The sequence below is a fragment of the Gasterosteus aculeatus genome, chromosome 9, assembly GCF_964276395.1.
Source record: "Gasterosteus aculeatus chromosome 9, fGasAcu3.hap1.1, whole genome shotgun sequence".
Classification (NCBI taxonomy): domain Eukaryota; kingdom Metazoa; phylum Chordata; class Actinopteri; order Perciformes; family Gasterosteidae; genus Gasterosteus; species Gasterosteus aculeatus.
This window is the reverse complement of record NC_135696.1, coordinates 7,455,744-7,478,388: the sequence shown is the minus strand read 5'-3', so window position 1 is coordinate 7,478,388 and position 22,645 is coordinate 7,455,744. Positions and strand designations below refer to the sequence as shown.

At 44.9% G+C, this 22,645-nt stretch overlaps 2 protein-coding genes across 4 annotated transcripts; both read right to left on the bottom strand.

Moving 5' to 3' along the window:
• LOC144383305 (inactive phospholipase D5-like) lies at positions 1-1,481 on the bottom strand. The gene is made up of 3 exons (XM_078080366.1): positions 1,266-1,481; positions 1,011-1,101; positions 1-839 (listed from the first exon to the last, which is right to left on the bottom strand). The coding sequence occupies exons 1-3, from the start codon at positions 1,407-1,409 to the stop codon at positions 664-666; spliced, it is 411 nt and encodes a 136-aa protein (XP_077936492.1). The 5' UTR covers positions 1,410-1,481; the 3' UTR covers positions 1-663.
• Positions 1,482-10,794: 9,313 nt separating this feature from the next.
• cep170ab (centrosomal protein 170Ab) lies at positions 10,795-22,601 on the bottom strand. 3 transcript variants are annotated; one of them, XM_040186691.2, is made up of 19 exons: positions 22,467-22,601; positions 20,949-21,094; positions 20,732-20,821; positions 20,026-20,104; positions 19,771-19,829; positions 19,268-19,424; positions 18,757-18,894; positions 18,163-18,621; positions 17,674-18,038; positions 17,417-17,545; positions 17,205-17,337; positions 15,615-17,093; positions 14,906-15,149; positions 14,585-14,693; positions 14,343-14,498; positions 14,002-14,090; positions 13,546-13,639; positions 12,620-12,671; positions 10,795-12,475 (listed from the first exon to the last, which is right to left on the bottom strand). In XM_040186691.2, exons 2-19 carry the CDS (start codon positions 21,051-21,053, stop codon positions 12,222-12,224), a joined length of 4,191 nt encoding a protein of 1,396 aa, XP_040042625.2. In that variant the 5' UTR covers positions 21,054-21,094; positions 22,467-22,601; the 3' UTR covers positions 10,795-12,221. The 3 variants fall into 3 exon arrangements, with proteins under 3 accessions (XP_040042625.2, XP_040042627.2, XP_040042626.2); XM_040186693.2 differs by having other exon boundaries at positions 18,757-18,891; XM_040186692.2 differs by lacking the exon at positions 22,467-22,601 and adding an exon at positions 22,303-22,430.
• Positions 22,602-22,645: the final 44 nt, after the last annotated feature.

Below are 22,645 nucleotides of genomic sequence, written 5' to 3'. Positions count from 1 at the left end.
TTAGGAAACAGGTACTTTTTATTAGGTCAGATAAACACTTTCAATGAGATCGTCACATCTGTAAAACTACTGCATAGGCCTAAGTGCGATTCGTTAATAGCATTCAAGTTCTGAATGCTTTGCAAAACAAGTATTAAAAAGTGTCTAAAATATAAATTAAAACTAGATCATCATTCAATATTGAAGTTTTTGTTTTGGTGAGTTTGATCGGGTATCTTTATGGCTTTAAATACGATTCACATACAGTATATTGTCAAATAATCAGCATAGTGCTTGGAATAGTTTAAAGATTACATTTGAATATTGCTTCCAATGTTCATGCAGCAAAGCATGCTCATATAACAGTCAACATTTAAGGAAGTAGTTAGATACTGATACTGTAACTTGCAACTGTATTGAGTGACATGTTCACCTCAAATACTGTCTTTGTTGATTGCAAATGGATCTAATGAAATAATCTCACAAAAGGAATGTCAAGTCTAATAATGTACGTCACATTCTCATATCGTGTACATGTGTTGTAAAATTGTAGCGTATTCAGCCTGATGAGGCTTAAGTATACATAAAGACATTCTGTGCTTATGAAGATAAAGGGTCGTTCCGCTCGTTTTCCTCCTTTGTCTGAGATTTCATTTTCACTCCATGCAGGTTTCTACATTTGCCCTAATGATGATCTTTGTGTCCCTGAAGACTCTTAGCGTAACGTGACCTCCAGTCTCTCTCAAAAGCAGCCTTGAAGTCTTCCAGGAACCCCGAGCCTTCAGGGCTATTTTTCATCTTAACTACCAGCCCAACTCCCGTGTTGATGGCAAAGTCACTCCCGACCCAGTTGTGGTTACCTGTGGAGAGACAGAACACCTTACATAGTGTGTCTGTGTAGTATCTCGAGATATGAAGTTACACTACTGTGCTTTTCTTCTTGCAAGCATTGCAAAGAGAGAGCAAACAACGAGAAAAAAAGAATAATTTGAATATATGAATTGAATGCAAACACAGTGTACATTGCGTACCAATATAGACAGCATTGTCGGTCACCATGTACTTGTTGTGGTTGAGTCCATGTTGAATGTCATTGTCTTTCTCCTTGCGGCTAAAAAACCTCTGAAAAAAATGCATTCATCATGCTCAGTGTGTAAAGCACCCGCACTTTTTCTAAATACAATATGCAAGAATAGAGAATCAAGAACAAGTTCGGAAGTTAACTCCAAATACCAAACTGCAGCTTTCAAGAAACGAATTGGAAGGAACCGTGTGAATTCACGCACCACCTCTAACGAACAGTTGTGCAGCTGCATGCAGAGCGACTTGAGGGAGGTGACAAAGTTAAAGGTCAGGGGGTGAGTCTTCTTCCAGAAGCTTATCAGCAGGCGAACCCTCACTCCTCTCAGCACCACAGCCTCTGTGATCATCTCATCAAGAGGCGACCAGTACCTGTTGATGCAACCACTGGAATTAGACAACTAGTGTTACAATTTAAAGGCGCCGATACAAACGGTATGTTACTCAAATTTAAGCTACTGAATGAATCAATTTCATTTTCAACTTTAAACCTCTCGAGGGACAACATTGTCTAAAAAATATGATTAGAATGACTTCCAAACTAAGTTTGTCCAAATTCAAACAACCTCATTTATACAGCACTTAAAAATGAAATGTTACACTTAAAAGATCAACACAGTTAGGAATATACTTTTCCAGGCAAAGTTTGTCAAAGTGAAGGGCAACAACAAGGCACACTGGCAAGAAGAAAAGGCACAACAGCAGGTCGGGTTTGCGAGCAGCTTCTAACAGCATGGTTCCATTAGTTACTGCAGGATGACAAATGACCTAAATGCCACTGATACACCACTTGTCGCTTTGAGGGTAACGAGATTCATTACTGTCAAATTAGGCTGAGCTATTCAGAATCAAGATGCTGCTCAGCGTGATATTAACGTGATTAATCACCGGCAGCGGTGCCCGATATCAGTTGGTGATGAAACTTTTACAAAGACATTCACCATCTGATCCAGAGTCAGGTTATCGGCGCCTTAAGAGGAATATAAAACAGTTGAATTGTTTCTTACAGACGAGGTCCTTGGTTTCTGAATTTTGTGTCGAGTCACTTTGTGCGTTAAGGTGAAGTGATAAATAAGGTTGCACTGCAAAGTCGTTCCTCACAGACACATAAGCGGTGGCCTCTGAGTTGTTGAGTTGCAGCTCCAGGGCGGCGTCCCTCCCGTACAGGGCCGTAACTCTCTTTGACCAGATGGAGGGGATGTAGTCCCTCTCGTGGAGCTGCCAGTAAAACGAGAAGACTCGGTGGAGGTCCAGAGCCAGGCAGCTGCAGTTATACACCACCACCCCCAGTTCTTTCCTCTGATGGGAGTCAAAAAGAAGCACACAGGAGCAGGTGAGGCAGCAGAAAGGTGGCAGTCTGTGTTGTAAGTGTGTTTAGCAATGTGACAGAAGAAATTAGAGTTAGATGAAAGGAAAAAGTCATGCTGATTTTAAAGGGATAATAGCAACAGTACGTGAGGGGATTTGATAATCTAGTATTATATTAAAACAACATGGTTAGGGTATTTAGGACCACAAAGCTTTCGGTTAAGCACACCGACATGCTCATGATGAAAATGATAACGTGCTGACCTTTTTATAGGTATAATGTTGATCATATATGGTGAACATAAATATTATACATTTTAGTGATTTAGCACATTTGCTGACCAACAGCCGAGGCCGATGCGAATGACGGTTTTTCAGTAGTAGTAGTAGTAGTAGTAGTAGTATTAGACCCAATTTCACCTATGATGGTGCTATATGAAAAGGTGAGGTGAAGATTATTTTGTTCCATATTCAATCAAAATGCTTGTGGAGACATTTTACTCAAAACCACAAACATCAACCTCAGGAAAGTCAGGGACTCACATATGTCAATAGAATTCATTTTCTGGGATGAATGTGCAAACTAATTGCAATCCATTAAATTGTTATTTTTCAGTCCGGAGCAAAGCATTTATTCTAATTTGGTGAGTGACCCAGAAGGAAGCACACAGAGGAAGCAATCTATTCTACTACAATTTATAGTGAAGTAATGGTGGCTCTCATTTTGCCTCTGTTCCTACCTTCCATTCTGTCATTTGTGTGTGTGTGTGTGTGTGTTTCCTATATGTGTCCCTTCCTTCCCTCTGGGTTTAGAGGTAATTACATCTCACAGCAGTTGTACCTCGAGCCAGCAGTGAAGTATGAAAAGTGACATGTAATCGCTTCAAGTGGTAGTATGCTGATGCTCCTCGGTTCCTTCTTCATAGTGAATTACATACTAAATGCAAAGTGAAATGCTACTTGTCTTTCTGGCCCGCCTCAGACAGCAATTTTAAATCATCCCTAATGCCCATTAATACTGACTTGGGTAATTGCATAAAAAGGTACAGGTTAAAGAGTGGAACTAATCCCGACTATGTTTTAAGTCCCCATTGTGTGCAAATGTTATCATTTAATTAAGTTTGTCCATGTATTTCTGAGAGGCCAAAATCTGTTGTAGCCATTTTGAGGCTAGAAAAGAACTGCAGGTTTGACCAGACACAACTGCAGCAGCTCATCTGTCCACCGGTTCGACTGAGTTCTGCACACGGGTGTTGGTCGATGTTTGTCCGTTACCTTGGAGAGAGACCTCCAGTCCATGTCAGCGCTCCCGACGTAAATGTGTCTCCGATCCACTATCCAGAACGAGGAATGCAGTCCTCCTCTGGTAAGAGCTGTCATATTAACAAAATGAACTTCTGCATCTGGACATTGTGAGACAGAGAGACGGGTGGAGAGAGTTGTGGGAATGCGCCAAGTGGTCAGGGAGCTTCTGACAGACATTGGGGAAAAGCAGGCAGGCGGACCGGCAGCCCGTACGTAAACACGTTCACGGTTTTATGACCTTCATCGTGGCGTTTGGCCCACATGATGAAGGTTGTAGGACCCTCGTGGTGAAGGTGCTGGATGGGGCTCAGGTGTGAAAACGAGCCTTCATCTGTCAACCAAAACACTCACTGAAATTCTTCTCCTTTAAAAACTAGTTTGCGCACAGAAAACGGGTGAACGGCTGACATGCTTCGTCCAGTCTGTGTGTGTGTGTGTGTGTGTGTGTGTGTGTGTGTGTGTGTGTGAGCCGACTGCGAGTGCTGCTCACTCTCCGCTTCTCGGTGGAGGTAATGAGAGAGATGGAAAAAGACCCAACCCCTCTTGCTCAAACAGCCAATACCAAGCAGGAGCTCCGAGCCCCGGCAACCCTCCTCCTCGTCCTCCTCTTCCTCTTTATCTTCCTCTTTTCTTCTGCCTAGTGAACAAAACTCATCTGCCAAAATTTGGTTTGGCTTGGAGGAGACGGATGCTAAAACATGCCATTGGTGAGCCAACGTGTGTGACAGCTGCTGCAATTGTTCTGAACTCATTAGGTGGGACGCACACACACACACACACACACACACACACACACACACACACACACACACACACACACACACACACACACACACACACACACACACACACACTCTTTTGCCCAGTGTAGCCAAAAATGGAGCCACATTATAACTTTCTCTTGTGGCATTACTATAAATCAGCAGTATTTATTGCTTTAATCCTGACAGTGTTTAAATAAATGTGCTTTTCATTAATGCACCAGATTCTGTTAAGGTTTCAGAAGCTCTCGAGGGAGGACTCAATCCTTTGTTCTCATCCCGGCCGGAAACGAGGACACGAATGAGTCAATTCGTTTAAATTCAAAAATCAAAAGTTATTTAATAACTGAACAACGTAATAGGGATTACAATTACAAAGTGAAATACTAAGCGAACAGTGGAATATTTCGCGAAATAGAGAATCCTCTGAGCAAGTCTGAAGTGACTTATCAACGCGGCTACAGGAGAAGTTCTAACAGTCTTTTCCCCGCTTTGGTCCTTTGAAACCTCTTGAGGTGTGTCTTCCTTGGTGCATTTGAATGTCATTGGCCTCTTCTCCAAAGGGTCACCTCCTCCATTGTCCCTTCCACGTCGAGGTGTGAAGCTGCAGCTGTAACCTGAAACCTCACTGTACTAGCTGTCCCTCACATTCCAATGCACTCAATGTAGATACATTCGGCTTTATGCCCCAATGAGTGAACTTAACAAAGCATACAGCGTTTAAGTCTTCATCTTATAACTAGTACACTTTCATTACAACAACCCATCATTAATGATCACCGTTCATCACACTTCATCATAAGATCTAAAACAGTTCATGTGGTTCAATTCTCAAGACATTTGCCTCAGTCGGCTGCCTCGCAATAAGTTGTTCATTTATTACCTGACAGGAGAAAAAACTCCCAAAAAACCCTTTTTGGGGATAAAATTGGGAGAAATCCATAAAGAACGGCAATCGGCATCCGTCCCCAGGTTTTAACATCACATTGTGACAGAATGTTAATGTGTACAGTGTTTATATGATTTAAATGACTATGAATTGTGTTTGATTAAATCCCTAACAATTCCCGAGCACATGGTTCACTTTCACTGTATTATATAACATGAAATCTAAAGCTTTGTCCTTATCTATTGCACAAAAGTACATTATAGGGCCTTGGTTGGCGAGACGGAATCTGAACCACTTTCTTCCTCCAGTATATTCCGACAGAGGATTACAGCATTGCCTAAAAACAGAAAGCACCATATGCTGCTGACTCAAGCAGCATGCGGCTGTTGTCTTTATGAGTCCCGTACTGTCTGGGGAGTAAAGGAAGGACATCACGGGGGAAAGGAGAGCAATGAGGGAATGATGGAGTGTGCTTTTGGAAAATGTTCTAATCAGACTACCGGATGGATTGATACGAGATGTCAGTGTTTCTCCCTACCATTATAACAGGGGGGGGCGACCCGATACCACAACGGAAAGGTGGCGTTAACCTCCTGTAAGTTGACTCAGCACAAACACTTTCATACACCGTTTCATAATAAGTTACCAATGTCTCAAAGCAACTTGAATTGATAGCTCAGCAAAAGGTCAAATAGGCCGTCAACATCCCGACTCCAAAGAACTGTTTGTATGTGGAAGACACATTTTGAATGTCAAAATGTCGCCAAGACCATCGTGTCCCGTATTTAATTCGTCACTGCTGGAAAGTTCCATGTCAGTGCAGCGGTGGTCTCGTTATGCCGACTACGTTCCAATCGCAGAGTAATTGTACAGCTTGAAACAAGCTTGATTCATCTTCATTGGCATAGTGATGATTTGTCAGTGTCAATTTTTGTCCAAAAGAAAAGCACAGTGTCTCTGACTTTTAATTAAGAGGACTTGTGAAGCACTGTGTGGGATTCCAGAGAGATATCGGCGGCAACAAGGAACAAAGTAATTGCAGCAGAACCTGCTGTGTTTTTCTGGGCCAGGTGCCCTCTGCACGTCACCCTGCCTGTGAGTCAAAAAGAGAGAGCGAGAGAAAGAGACAGACTTTCCCGAGAGAGACGAATGCTCCCAAACCTGCAGATATGGGGTCGAACCAACATTTAAACAGGAAGAGATTTCACCGTTTCCCCGACCATCAGCTGAGACGGAACCACGGGGCAATTTATAGCTGAGCAACTTTATGGGCCGAGAAACCGTTAAGATGAACATTGAATACTAACGTGTGAAATAATGCCTACCAGCACAGTTTTCTTTTCCGTTTTGTTGTACAGCTTTTGGAGTTCTTATTAAATCTGGACGCTTTTCAAGCTGCGCTCCTTGCAGGAGAGTCCCTCTAGACTGATGATGTACAGAACAGTTCTCCCTCACGAGAGACCAATTTAAAATAGACTTTGTCTTTAACAAACACAATGCGAGGAACATTCGGATTAGGAAATTGGACCGAAGGTAAATCCTGTCCGGTGGTGAGAGGACATGGTTTGACGTCTAAGGTTTGATGACCTTGTTTCAACCTATTTTTAAACGCAGCCCCGGTGAGCCAATGAAGGATGCCTCAACGTAGGTGTTTCACCTTCACACCGAGCAGCTCGGCAGCAGGTTTCAGGGGGTGTGGTGTTTTTTAGGTACAAGTCGGGGTGATCTGTGCTGAGGGAAGGCTGACTTGGCGCAATGCAACGATAGACTTCTGGGACTAATGCCAAAGGGCGTGTGGACGGGGTGCAAACATGGATCCAGTAGTGAGAAATAGCCCCAATGGGTTGTGCAGTACAGAAAGCCACAGCAGTCAAAAGGCAGCATGACAAATGACTCAAGCAACATCAGTAAGGGTTAAGAATTCCACCAGAGATGACGACAAGAATAAAACATAAAATACATTTCTCTACAGACACTTGATGGTTAAAAAAACTGTAAAACTCTAGAATAGGCTTTATGGAAATACAACTGGGTTGCCGCGACATTTTAAAATACTTTCCTAATGAATCAAAGTAACTTTTTCCATGCTCGATTATCAATGAATAATTACAGCATAAATTCAAAATTGACCTACAACATTAATTGAGTATATTATCTGAGGAAATTTCTTTATGACAACATGGTGCAAACTGTCTTCACCAAAAACTAATCGTTTAGATAGTTAAGACCTTTTCAAAAGGCCTAACTTTCCGACTTACTAACTAGATAACTAACATACTAACACACTATTACTGGACAGGAACCATAACTTCCATGGTTGAGATAATAGTGAAAGTGAGGAAATATACTTGAAAAGAAAACTATTCATGTTAACTGCCAAATCAATAAAAATGCATAAAAGCTTTAGGCAATTTTAGTCAGACGACCGTTTTGGTTCCCCTCAAAAAGTGATTCATCTTTGTTTTATACATTTATGATGGAACTTGTTTGCATTATTTGGCTAATCCCTCTCTTGCACCTTCTCCTCCATCGCACACAGACACACACTTTTACTGTGTCATTTTACTCAGAATTCAACCCTCAAGTGTCATTCGTGTGCACATAGTGTGCAGTTGTGCAAATCAGACAACTCTATCACAGACCACGGAGCAGCGGTAAATACTGCATATAAATCTCTGCTCTGAGGCTGTCATGTAAAATGCTTGTCACAATTTCCAAAAGCCCTGGGTGATATATTCATAGTGTGTATTCTGCCTGATTGTCCAAAACCCAACGGCCTCAACTTCAGTCTCTGTTAACAGAAATGTATCAATTTATTTTCTATATTGTCATTTAAATCGCTTATGATTGAGATTACTACATTACTGAGATAGTACGGTCGTGGTTGTGCGTCTCTTTGTGTAGGTGTGTACTGGGTGTGGGGCAGCAGTGGTAATCAATTGTCGTTGGAGGCATCAGAGCTCAATTGTACACTTCACCAGCACCAATTCTCCAGAGCTGCGGCTGTTGCACCTCAGGCCAACTATAATGAATGGCTTTCCAGGTAACTAATACCTGCAGGGATCACAAAATACCATTTCGCATGTTGGACAATTCGGTGTGAATAAATTCCTTGGAATACATTACGCACTTGAGATACCTCCAAAGAATAATTGTACCATGGTCCTCTTAATTTTTCTTTATATTTACATACACCTCACCCTTAAAAGGCGGTTTCACAGGTGAACAATTCATGGTAAGATGCTCGAGAGGTACGTGACAGACATCTCAACTGTTTGTCTTTGCGATGGGAAAAGACGAAGGCGTCGCAGGCCTGCTGGTTGGACGCCACTGTGCTGCTCTTCATTTGGGACACACAGGACGGGAGCCTTTGGGGAGCGTCCTCTTGCCCCCTCGACCTTGGATCATCTGACAGTTCCATTGCTGAATCAGCCACTATTGGTTCTCCGCGTCGTCTGAAACAAAGTTGTTAGGGAGGGTGTGCGTGTGTCGGTCTGTGTGTGTGTGTGTGTGTGTGTGTGTGTGTATGCAGTTGTGCTTATAGATGCAGCCGAGGTGCAACAGGAGTCGCTGCACTGGACAACACAGGAAGAAAGCAGACAGGGAAGGAGAGCAATCGAATTGAGAAAAGTGTGAGGATGGTATTGGATTCACACACATACACACACACACACATGCACACACATGCACATAACTGTATGAAATCTAATCTCTTCCATTTGCACCTCACATACAGACTACTGATACTGGCAGAGACAGTATGCAGAAGCACTGTGGACTCACCTTAAGAAACCTTTACAAAGCTCAGGTCTCGAGACGCCGTCTCCTCTCTACAAAAGTGGCGCGCGCACACTGAAAAACACGCACAAACAAGGTGACCGAAGACCTTACAGAAAAGCACAATCTACCTAACGGGTACAAAAAGGTGCTTCCGCAAGAAAGATTAACTCGGCACGGATCTAATTCAGAACACAACTCCTCATGTGGCCACTGTTTCAGGACATAAAGAGCTACATGTAGTTGTTTAAATGAATTATTGAGTCCTTATGCAGCATTTCAGAAAGTCACAACACTCAATGTTTTTTCAAGGAATAGTTACAGTACTTCTTTGCTTTTACCATGGAGAGTTAGATTAGCTGATTATCATGTTTACTTCATATCTGTCTGTACGAGTGTTTAACCAGCCAAATAATCATTTCAATTTATGAGCTGCTTTGTCTCCATTGGTACCAACCTCATTTATCAAAATGTTGAACTATACCTATCGTAGCTTTTCAAAAGTGAAGGTCAAATGGAAACTACTTAATTGTGGTTTTAATGTGCTGAAAACTGTTTTTTTCTTCATCCTGTTGTTCTCCTCCCCAATGCACACAGGTCACAAAGGTGCATCAATGAGGGGGTGCAGAATATGTAAATACCTCCAGTATCCTGCATGCACAAAGCACAGCACCATACATTTGATCCACACTGAGGCCGCATAGGTGGTAAATCATTGATGACAGTTCAAATTACATTGAAGAGTAAGTAGGGCACATGCTGTGCATCACCTTGCAAACGTTCATGCTCGTTTTACTTTTAAATTTCCCTCAATGAGCAAATAAACACAGAGCAGTCATTTCAAAGGGGTTAAGACCGACAGCTCAGGACCAAAAACGCTGCAGTAATGTGAATATTGTATTCATGTGCAATAAATGAAAGCAGTGTAGGTGCAGCAGTGTGATCTACAGGGAACCTGCTAAGTGGGAACAATTCAGCCAAACTGCTCCCTACGAGGAAGAACACCCCAAGAACACACTGATGTACACTAGCATTGCTATTCGCAAGGGAGAAAAAGCGTGACACAGCTTTAAGGATTAAGGAAGTAGAGCAGAAATCTGGAGACATACAATTAGTAGTGCAGTGGTTTGGGCAGCAGGGCCAATAAAGACTTAATTTGTTGTACGTACAGCACCTCTGCGAAGAGTGAGGAAGAGACGAAAGAGGGGAGTTGTCTTGTGGATGAAGGCTGTGGGAGGTTGTAGCCGTATGTAATCACGGCCACGAGGAGATTCTGGGGTGATGAAGATGAATAGAAACTTAAATGAAGCAATCACCTCATCGAGACAAATCAAGTTTGACCTCGTTTCAGAGAACATATCCTCTTACTTCATTTCAAACTTTTTTGTCTCCAATGTTAAATCAAAAATCATGGGTGGAGGAAGGGGTGCAACTTGTTTAGTGTGTTTACACCACAATGCCAGTTGCCCAAAGTTATCTTTGTCAATTTGGAGGCATTGACAAGCTGTAAATGCTAGAGTTTAGTTGTGTGTTGCACACCCGGCAGACAGCGAGCACCGTAAAGCTTTCAGCTTGTTGGAATAGCGGAAAGTGGAAAACAATGAAAATACTTAAGTACCTTGAAGCTAAGCTCACAACTTGAATGTCCTTGGTTACTTAGTTATAATGTGAATATAAAACAAAAAAGAAAATAGATCATGATTATCATGCATTTTATTGGAAATGAGACAAACAATACACAGGTATTGCAAGATCAACACATCATTACAAAGAAAACCCAAAACTTCATAGAAAACATCCAAACAAAAATGCTCCAAATGCTCAAACAGAATTGAAGACAAAGTACAGTAGTTGCTGAGCACAAAATGCAATTGTCTATCTGTATTCAAGTCATTTGGGCTAAAAGTTTTGATCAGGTTACATTCATATGTAAACATTGGTATGAGGCAAGACACCGGAACACCTACAGTCATTACACCATCCGTCCGCTCGTTGTAACCTTAACTGGACCATGTAGCTGCGGGACCGGGAGGTGAGATCCCGTCTATGCTGGTTCACACGCAACGTTTTCTTTGTGATCAGAAAGTAATTTGACAAACTGTCTACAGGCATCTGTCCTTCGCCTGCTCTGCTTCTAGTCGAGGACAACAACATGATGATGGAGTGTCGTTGTGTCTTGGTCCCTCAGAGGATATTTAGGATGTTAACATATATATATATATATATCGGATTTGTAATGTGCAAAACAAAGTTCCCCACCACCTCACTTTCTCTCGTACTCTCTTGAATGTTTCATCTCAGACTGTAATGATTGTTTCATCCAGGGCACTTGTGACAAAATACATTTGGAAGAGTAAGACGCTTTGGGGGCTACATTTGATTTGATACTTTCTATTAACAAACACGGTTTATCTTTGATACACTGGTTTCAAATGACATGGCCACAGGAAAAAAAGGGCATGGATGAGAGTTTTTAATTGAACTATAATAAACATGCCCAGTTATTTTCCCAAAACACATAAGCAACATGGCATTTCCCGGTGGAAAATCATTACTGAGGCAGGTTTGGGGATTGCAATTGCAACAGGCCAACAAGATAAATATTTTTATAAACAATTATATGGCAGAATAGAAGAACACTTAAAATACACCTCTACTGAATCCTTATTTAAAAACTTTGCACCGTTCTAGTTTAGATTCCTGCATTGGCCTTACACTGGAACCAAAAGATTGAAATGAAAAAAAAGTTTATCTTACACTTTAAATCATCTCATCTTTTACATTTTTTTTTCACAAAGGTTTTCAAGAGTAGCAGATAATAAGAACGAGCTTTAACACAAAACACAGTATATTATGACACCGCTTCTTCTTAGTGCTGCAGTGTTTTCATTTGTATATCTGACAAGAGCTGCTATTTGGTAACGTTGGACAATGTTTAACAAAGTCCTATCAAGAGACAATTTGAAGGACAGTCAGGCAGTCAGGCTCTTCCACCGAATAGGCATCATACTCCTTCCTCTCTCCTTCGTAGTCCAAAACTTAATACTTCAAAATTGTCTCACCTTGCATCTTGGGATACAATCAACAGAAAGGATGCCACTTGAACCACATCATTAAGAGTATCAGTTGTAGGATTTAGGGCTCTGTTGGGGGCCGGGGCCTCGCTCTGCCACCTCTGATTGGTCCAAAGGTCGGGAGAATTCGGCGGCCCGTCCTTCAAGCCTGGAGGCTGTGCTGGACGCTCCAGCTCCAGGGAGCAGCAGCGACGCCCCCTGCTGGTTCCCGGGGCCGATCTTCTGCTCGGTCAGCGGGCTGGTCAGGCCCAGATTGGACAGGGCGTCCAGGTTGCCATCAGGGTCCACCATCATATCAATTACTGTCAGATCAGTGCAGAACAAACATTTGAAATGAGTACTATTGGATTTAACAGAGCTGCGGACCGTTCAGAATACAAACATTGATGTATAATTGGATTTCTAATAGTATTCTAAAAAACTAAAGAAAAGCATCACGCTCATACCGAGCAGCTGTCTCTCCACTCTCCTCAGGTCCTGAAGAATGGTTGAAATCTCCTGTAACATAAATTAAACATTTAGATTGGTTAATGTGATTAAGTAAGGGAGTGTTCAGACACCAACTAAATCAACTCCCTTCATATATTCGTTGCAGGAATAAGTCAGGAGTGATGCCACGTGAGCTCAGTAATGCTTTATGAGCCCTGCAAGTTTTGTTCATGTTTTTTTGTCCACCAAAACAAAAATATTTGATTTTGCTCTCCGAAAAGTGAATAACAAGGTAGATGGTATGTGCTCGACTGAAGTGTCTTTGATTAACATCCGTCTGTGGGATAAAATCAAAGTGTCAGCACTCACTACGATTGCTCCTGTAAGTAATGGTTTTCGAACTGTGTGACATTAAATGCATTACTGATCCAAAAATCATTTGTAGGCAAAATAAGTCATCACTGTAGCTATATAAAAGTGCCTTTTTTAGTTTGGCAAAGTAGTTTTGCCAAACTAATGCCAAAAAGGACAGTATGCTGATTAGACTTTCCTGGCTTATTTTGTTTGAAAGTTAACAGTCAATATTATGTACCATCGTTGATCTTGTTTTATTACCAGCCATATACCACATGATCACTGAATCTGCACGTAAGAGAAGCCTTGTGTTTTTATTTGTTATTTGTTATTATTATTATAACATTATCACCATAGTGCTAACATTAGCCAATTGGTTAAGAAACTCAAAGTTCCTAAATATTAGTGACATTTTGACTTTACGGCCGTTCAGGAAAGGTCTAACAATCACTGCAGTTATATATAAATAAATGTCTGACTTAAATGTGATGTCCATCCATCTGTCAGCCTTGACGAAAGCGGGATGCTGCAAGCACGGCTAACAGATATTATTGTGTAGTCTTTTTTTGTTTGTTTGTGTGGTCAGCACCTTGTTGGAGCTCCTGAGGAGTAAGGAGTCACGCTCAGCCTGTAGTTTGTTCTCAATCTCTTCCCATTTTCGTTCTTTATCCTTGAAGAGGATCCTGGAGGCAAGCCAGTACGAAAATAGTTAAAAGTAAAAAAAAACCCCGACATGCATGATATTAATACTTTTTGATACAAGCATTTGGCTGTTGGAGCGATCATATTCTATATATTGAATGAAAAAATAGCCTTTTTGCCGTCTGCAATAATTAGTAGAGCATGAAGCCGGTTGTTTGTGTAAACCTTTGTGATGTGCCACTCAAATTGTGTTGCTTGCCCTATTTCCCACATCAAACACATCTTAACAACAGCAACTCTTTTCTGCATCATTCCACGAATCCAATTAACGTGCATTTCATTCTCACCATGGCGGCACATTCCTGTTGAGTAACGTAATCATCAGATGTAACATGACACTCACCTGATTTTGCAAGTTGTTTTGTCGACAGACTGACGTATCCTCGTTGAGAGCTGAGTAACAGATGCTAGAAGTAAACTGTCCAACACCGCCTGATTTAAACAAACACATCTTTAGCACAATTACGAATATAAATAGTGCATTTACAATCATATTCCGTCTCATCTATGATTATAAATGCCGTTTATCATTTTTAGGGGGTGCTCCAACTGTAAACTGCTCTGGAGGTGGGAAACACAGTTTGTGCTTCTGCTCTCTCATACTTATCAAATACAAGAGTGGAATATAGCATAGTGAGCGCCTGTATGGTTTGAGTATTGCTGGATATTGAAACATGGACTTACATCATCTCTGTTCCATGTCTGCCGGCGGATGGAGCGGGAGCCGGAGCCTCGGGGGGGGCGGAGCTCCACAGAACGCCCGTTGGTTCCCACAATGCCGCTGGGCTCTGCAGGCGGACCACTTGGGTCCAAGCTGTCCTCAAAGACATGCTCCTCATTCTGAGTAGAAGAAAATAAATGAAAATCTTGAAATCAGTTGTCTAATCGATCGGATGGAAGTATTCATCTAGTCGGGGGTTGACTACCGGAGCTCCAGGGTCAGTGGCTGCAGGGCTGACTGAGTCGATGTCTCCGGCCACATCGTGGATTTCTCTGGCAAGCATGGCCAGGTCTTTGGCGAGGTCTTGGCTAATCCTGATGTAGCAAAACAAAAGTATGAAATCACTATCTAATATATGATAAACAAAACTTTTCAACCCATCAAAAACACGGAACCACCACCGAAAACCACAGCAAAGAAGTGGAAAACAATAACAGCTATATATCTCCATGTAGGAGAAGGGTGTTTGAACGCTGTATTCATGACTCATCGGTGTTCTCAAACTGAGTAACTTTCACCCACGTACCTGGCTATTTCCTCGCTGTGTGCTGTCCAGTCTCTCATATACTCGTCTTGTTCCTTGGAGTTCTGCCTCAGGGCGGTCAGGCCTGTAGGATTAGGACTTGCTGGGGCCGAACCTCCTAGCTGGGCTACCCGGGTGGAGGGGAACGGACGTGCGTGGCTCTGCTTGGACATGTGACGGTTTGAGCCGTACTCATCCTCCGAGGTGGAGGCATACTCTATGGGTACGCGGCGCCACCGAGTGCCAGCTAAAGATGTTAGATAGTTGAAGTTATGGTTAGACGATGCTTTGAATGTGACACAAGCACAACATCCAAGTTGACCCGGCAAAAGGGATAGAAATCAGTTGCCATTTTACTAACATTTACTGGCAGACCCAGGGCAAATATTATCACTCATTTGGAGCCATCTTTCTGGCAGTCCAATATCCACGTTCCTTCTGCTCTGGTCTGGTTCCACTAAGTCCTGAGGTAAACGTCTAGCTCTGTAACTTCTAACACCTGGTCACTACCTTTGTCTGTTGGCTGTTTAGATCTGTGCAAAAGCCCAAACCAAAACAAAAAGCTAAAAGACGCTTAAAACTGAGGGTGATCATTTCCTATAGATCTGTCACTGCAACCGAATCCTTTCAGAAAAGAAATAACAGAAATGCATGAAAGAAAATACTATTTCTATTTCCAGGACCTGAAAGGAAATGGTGTGTCACTACTTACACGCAGGAGGGACATGTCCGTAGGAGGAGGGCCCTTTATTCTTGTCGGGCAGCTTGGAGACGCTGTTAGCCCTCGCTCTAGGTCCAGACCCTGAGGTCACAATGGATCCCCTCAGTCCTTGTCGGATGGCATAATCACCTGCAACACTCCGGGACCCTAGACCCCTACTCCTCGTCACAGTGGCCTCTGAGTCACTCTGGGCTGACGGGGAGCCCACCCTCGGCCTCCTCGGCTGCGCCAGAGCCTCTATCCTGGCCATCCCCCTTCTCGCCATGCCTGTCCTGGATGTGGAGCTAGCGATGGAGGCCTCCGAGGCTACCGACATCCGGTCAAGCTCAGCCGGTTCAGTGTCTGAGGGGTCCCCCAGCCGGGCTCGTCTCAGCAGGGACGCCCTGGTAGGCCTGGGCTTGGGAGCATTAGCGGTTTTACTGGCTGCAGTAGAGGTTTGGGCCTGAGCGATTTTGGCCCGACTAGACTTGGTGCTGGCCCCGATTGTCGTGCTCCCAGTCTGGGCTCTAACGTTTGCACTTCTGGACTCCTGCGTGGAGGTGTGCTGGGAGTCGGACAGGAGGGAGTTGGAGTTGACGTCATCGTCGGTGAGGTCCAGGGAAGTCCAGGGGCGAGTGGGCTGCGCAGGACCAGATGCTCTGTTCTTGACCCTCCTGTCGTGGGTGTCTCTGTTCCAGGCGGGGCTTTTCCCCGACGAACACACTATCGTTCTCTCCTTCTGCGGCCCTGCAAGAGTCCGACGTTTCTGGATGACTTTTCTCGCTCCGTCGGCCTGACTTACTGTGCTGGTTGTGTCCACGTCGGACTCTGGTGACATGGAGCCTTCGATGGACTGACTTGGTGGATCACCTTGGTCTGACACCGTCGTCTCTAAAAAGGCGGCCACAGCTTCAGAGTCTTTCTGCAGTGTGGAACAGTCATGGCCGGTCTCCCTACTCGGACCTACTCTGCAGCCCGCGAGTCCATCGATATGAGGTCGAAGCTCAATGGGCACGTTTGAGCTCGGTTTGTCAACAGTGAAACTCTCTTGCCTGAACAATGGTTTCCCACTGCATTCCCTGGCCTTCTCCTCTTCCTTTTTCCTCCTTTGCACCTCCTCCATCCGTTTCTCCCCGCTGGTCAGTGGACGAGGGGGGAGCTTGGCCAACGCACCTGACTGCGCCGACCGCCCGCCGATGCTGTCCTGCGACTTGGCGGGTGAGGAGCGACTGGGGCTTCCGCCGTGACTGCCCACCCCTCCACTGCCGTGACTGCGGCGAGTCTTTCCCCTGGCCATCTTCTCCTCCTGGCTCTCCTTCTCTTGTAGCTCTGTGTCCTGTTTCTCCCCCATTTCTGTAAGGAGGCCCGCGCCCGGGGTCCTCCTTCCCAGGCCGAGCTCCTCACCAGGGAGCTGGGGCAGGGTTCTCCTCTTACGCTCGGTGTATCCAGATGAGGCAAAGGAGGCTGAGTGGCTTGACTCACTTATTTCAGCTGAAGGCAGAGAAAAAGTGGAGGCTTGAAAAATGTGTACAAGCCACAATATGTAAGCATCATATGAGCTGACCGATCTACATGTTTGCGTCTTCAAAGTTCTGATTTTACCTCTGTCTTCTGTGACCATGATGTGACTGTCCCCTCCTGATCCCTCGGGGTCTGTCCGAATGTGACTTGCTGCCAGAGTGGCCCACTGCGAGACCCAGCGAGGACCACCCACCATCAGCTGCTCAGATAGCACCTGCACAAAGAGAAGATATGTGTTGGTAAATAATAGTCTTTAGACACCTGTCAAGCTTAAATGCTTTCGGGTCTTGCACCTCTGTCTCCATGCGTGCAGGCTTTCCTCTGCCTCCCATCCCAGACTTCTGGGATGGGAGGCTCTCTCTTTGTTCAGCAACCGCCAACCGGGACGCGCACACAGTCTCCTGCTCATTCACGCCAAACACCTGCAACGTACACACATGCGGAGGTGAACAAGCATGTGGATGTGGATGAAAATGATCACTTTACGATATAATTAGAGGACAACTTGCAATAGAAAAATTGACTCTGTGCTGCATTTTTTCTTTCCCACCTTGTCAATCATTTTCCTTGCCTCTTTCTCCTCCTGATCTCCGTTCTCCACCTCAATGGTGTAGGTCCCCCTGTCGCTATAATCATCCCCGTGGTGATAGCACTCATCCCGGCCACTCGGTTGGTGCTCTCCACGTCGCCTCTCCGCGAAGCCACTCGCCCCGTTGGGAGTCGATGTTTTGCGACGACGGGCGGGACTGTCCTCCTCCGCGAAGAGCCCCTCTGGCACGTTGGCGCGACCCTCTCTGAACTTCATCCCCGCACCGCCCCACAGACCCCAGGAGCGCTGCTCCATCGCCGCAGCCCTGCGCTGCTCTCCGAGCGCGTTCTCCGAGTCACTCTGAGTACCGTCCTCGTGCTTACTGCCTGGCATCGGAGAGGAGGAGCAAAGAGGGTTAAAGAGAAGCTTTGGCTGATAATTAAAGAGATATAAACGAGCAGGAAACACAAACATGACTTGTGTTAAATGCCGACGGCTGCACATACACACCTTTAAGACTCTTCAGTTGCACAGGCACATCGCTCTTCACACTCTCCCCGTCATCCTCCGCCACCGCGTCTTTCAGAGCCAATGGCAGCTCGTTCTGGGCCAGCCAGTCGGCCACTTTAACCTCGGCAGCCACCATGGCCGTCTGAAGTGGACTCAGCTCCTCCCCGACAGCCCTTTTAGCACGAGGCTTGGTCTCCGGTCCCACCTTTGCCACTCGATCTTTGACGGTCACTCTACCTGATGCGCCGGGGTCAAACTCAATGGTGTAGGAGGCGTGGCCTTGGATGGGCTCCGCAGCAGCAGCAGAGGCGGAACCGGCCTCCGGTTCTCGTGACGGGGATGCTCCGCTATCTTTGGCGGCTGAGAGGGCGTAATTGGTCGGGATCTCAAAGTAGCTGGGCTCCTGATTGGAGGCCGCTTGGGGGGCAGACTTTGGGACCGCTGCACCTTTCTTGATATCTACCGGAATTAAAGCAAACATGTACCAAGTCTAGAGGAAGTAGCAATATAATCATCAGGACTGAACATATTTTAAGTTGTGTAAAATGGGAGATAATTCACAATCCCAATTGTTTTTTGCCGCATTTCTAATACCTGCTTCAGCTTTCTCTCTCTTTCGATCTGAGCTTTTCTCCTCCGGCCCCCCCGGTGGCTGGTTGTGAGGGTCTCCATCTCCCCACCAGGCAGGCTGACCATAGAGGGGCGTGATTCTGTGCAACACTGCTACGTCTCCTGGCAAAAAACACCCCGTCCCTTAGTCTTACATTGTGATGGCACGGCTGCATTTACCACAGCTAAAACCGTTCTAGCATTTATAAGGTAGAAAGGAAAACAATTACTTATGGTTTAGAAACACACATTTTAGTGATTATTGATATTTCAAAAGCCTTTAGGATCACAAGTTTTCCTAATAACAAAAATTGAGAAACAAGAACCGGTTAATGTTTTCACTTAAAATAGCAAATTTAATAAAAATAAAAATCCACCAAACTCTGAAAATGCTTTTGAACATAACCAACCGTCAATACGTTACCCGAACGTCATCCCGGCATCAGCGTTATCAATATGCTCAGGAAGTGTCCTGTGAATCCTCAGACCTTCTCACCTGTGGTCTTATCCTCCAGCCTGCCGGGCTCGGGGGGCTTCGCGTGGGCCGCGTCACATGCTGCTGCTGCCTCCAAGAGTTTGACTTCAGATTTACTCGATTCCCCCTCTGAAGGTTTCTTCAGGCTCAGCTGCAGCTGGCTGCTGAACTTCTCATGCTGATGTAGGCGAGTGGCAAGGAGAGATTAGATAGTAAGAGGAATGAAGAAATGCTGCTTAATACATTCTAGAAAACACTTATAGCCCTTTTATTGCAATCTTAAAAGTGAGGAGACATTCTGAACATAACTGTAGGACTATCATCTTCCTCATTAAGATGACATCCTATCTTTTCCAAAACGTACTGGGCAGTTTCTTGAGATAAAAGAGACGATTCATCATTCTTGTAAAGTTCTATCTTGCCCAGTTAACCAGAACTCGACTCTCTCTGACACATTGAAGAAAAAATACAAGAGCTCTGAGGCTGTACTGTTTTAAGATGACATGCACAAGGTGCCGTCTAACCTTGAGGGCCTCCTCTGGAATATGCATCTCCCCTCGAACCACAGTGAACAGGTTGGTATGTGAGCCAGGTTAAGGTAGAAGACGGGGAGCTCGTTGCAAGAGTGAGAACCACGCACTGATGGCCTCATCTATTATGCAGCAGGACGAGTGCAAAGAGGATTCACAGCTATTTAGGAACAGATACAGTTACAGCGTTTCCCATGTACACTGACCTTGTGTTCTATGTCAATGCGTTCGATCTTATTCAAAGGATATCGTATCCAAACCTCAATTTGTCCTCAATTTGCAGCGTGACGTAGATTTGCTCCTGTATTCTGACATCATTTACAAATGTCTGCAAACAAAAACAGACAGTGAGAAAGAGCAACAGTGTTAAGATCCCGGCCGGCCATCTGCCATGTCCATTTCACAACAGTTTCAGTACTTTTACACTGTATTTTGGTTAACCTGTCTGGTTGTGTTTTGACAATATTCCCCATGGACAAGCGTATTTTCAAAAGGAAAAGGGGTTTTGTTTTTATTTAAATTTAATTTTTTATTAAAAAGCGTATATATTATACTTGCAAGAAGCTTGACAGGCAAAGACAAACAGGAAGCTTAGTGCTTGTTAATCACCCCACAAACCACATCTACTGCAGTTTAGAGGCGCTGAATCTTGAAGTTCAGCAAGTCACTTTAAGACCCCCCACCGTGCCCCCACCCTCCCTCTCGAAATGTTATAAGTTCATGCAAACCAAAAAGAACAATGTTAAAGAACAATGCCAGATGAGCACAGATAAACTTTTCCCCTTCAGCAGATGCACGTACAAACAGCGTGCACGTGTCAGTGCACCATACACACCATGTACACATTGGTATCATGTGCATTGATGCACAAAGGCTCTCTCAGTACAGTCTCAGACCGGGGATGGTTTGTTTTCTAAAAAGACATATAAAGCAGTGAACACACAGAAACACTCACCCCATTTAGGCTGCCCAGGTCCTTCACCTTATGTTCATCTGTATTTGGCTCATAGTTGATGACGGCGTGCTGCTTGTCCACACTGCGGGACTGAATCACACAGAATCCAGTCAATCAGTGTAACGGACGCTAATCTCAGCGCTTCAGATGGTAATCATTATCATTACTAGGTGAGGAAGTGAAGGCTCAGAGGCTTGAGTCCGTAGGAGAGCCGTACCTGCAGCATCAGCTCACAGTCGTCCCTCCCCACGAAGATCATCTCCCTGGGGAGACGGTGGCGCGTCCCCCCGCCGCTCACCAGGAACCAGGAAGTCAGACTCATCTCTGCCTCACTAGCTCACCTCTGACCCCTAACGCATCCTCCTGGAAACAGGAATGAGTATTTTAATGAGTCACACTTTGATTAATAAAAAGATGAATTACATTGCAAACAGTCGTGAATGAGGTAGGCTGCTTTTCAAAATGACATAAATAACGTCTGTATGTGTGTGTGTGTGTGTGTGTGTGTGTGTGTGTGTGTCATATCCACAGTGGCTATTTCAAGTAGCACCCGAGGACACTGGCGTGCCTCTCCTTGCTGTGGTGCAGAAACAGCTTGAGAGAACAACTTTAAGTGTAAAAAGCAACTAACAGTAAACACCCCTCCTCTTCCAGTAAACAAATCAGAGGGGTTTGATGTTGCCCAAAGAGAAGGAGGAAGTGAGGATGACGTGGGTTAAATTAAGAGACAAACAGTTAATTGGATGCTGTGCAGAACGTCAGAGAGCAAATCGACAGATACGGTAGTGTTTTACCATAAAAACAAATCCTTGCTCTCCCACTGATGCTCTCATATGATCCCTAGTCAGTTGTCAGACTTTTTATGCACATGGAACCAGCACAACAGCTCTATTCACTGAGACACACAGCTTGCAGTCCCTCCGTCTGCAGGAGCAGCAGCAGGAGCACACAGGCCTTGCTGACTCACGCTCTGGAGAATTTGTCATATCTTCCGCTCATTTTTGAGCATCAATTATATCCCAGTGGAACCTGACAGATCCCCCCCACCCACCCCGCCCCCACCTCTTCTCCCCGTGGACGAATGGATGGTTAACCCTTTCAGTGGCCTGGCTTTTTAGTGACCCAGATTTCCCTTTGGGACGCTTGTGCACACAAAGCAACATCCACTCTCTTAAGACATACAATCTCCTCTGATAGTGTCAACACGTCAAGTGCGCGTGCATTGGCTGGGTTCTAGTCGGCCAATGACGGAGCCTGCACATCCGTTCGGCTAGGCCGTGTCTCAGTGCATCTGGGAGAGGAACATCTCCTCAAAGGAACCGTAGGATATGCAAGGTTTACACACACACTGTGGGGTACATGAATGTATAGCTAGAATATTCAATGCATATTCCGACTATGCCATCTGAAGCGTAATGATCCTAAACGATGGAGGATACATCCCACTGCCCGTGTGCGCTCTCTCTAAGCCCAATGGAGGCTAATTTAGACAGCTTTCGGACAACAGTTATCACGTGTGGTTTGTAAATCGGGTTATGGAGGCTGTTTGCTGTTGTGCAGCCATGGCTCACCCGTTATGGAGACGTATTTTTTCTTTCTTTCTTTTTTTAATCGCACAAACACGGCGATGCTTGTCTGCAAGTCGTCTCCATCCCCGGCGCACAGAAGGCAGCGATATGGGGCAACAGGATCGGCCCGCTAGGGAATCAAACACAGCAACATAGATGAAACTCACCGGGTGCTCTACGGAAAAAATACGGCATCCGATACGAGGCTCATGAACAACGCTGCTGCCGCCGCCGCCGCTGCCGCCCGCTCCGTGCCCAACCCCGCTCCTCCTGTCGGCGCGTCCGGGCCGCGCGGTGGCGCTACGTGCTCATGTGAGGAAGAGCGCACGGCGTTATGTAATGCTGA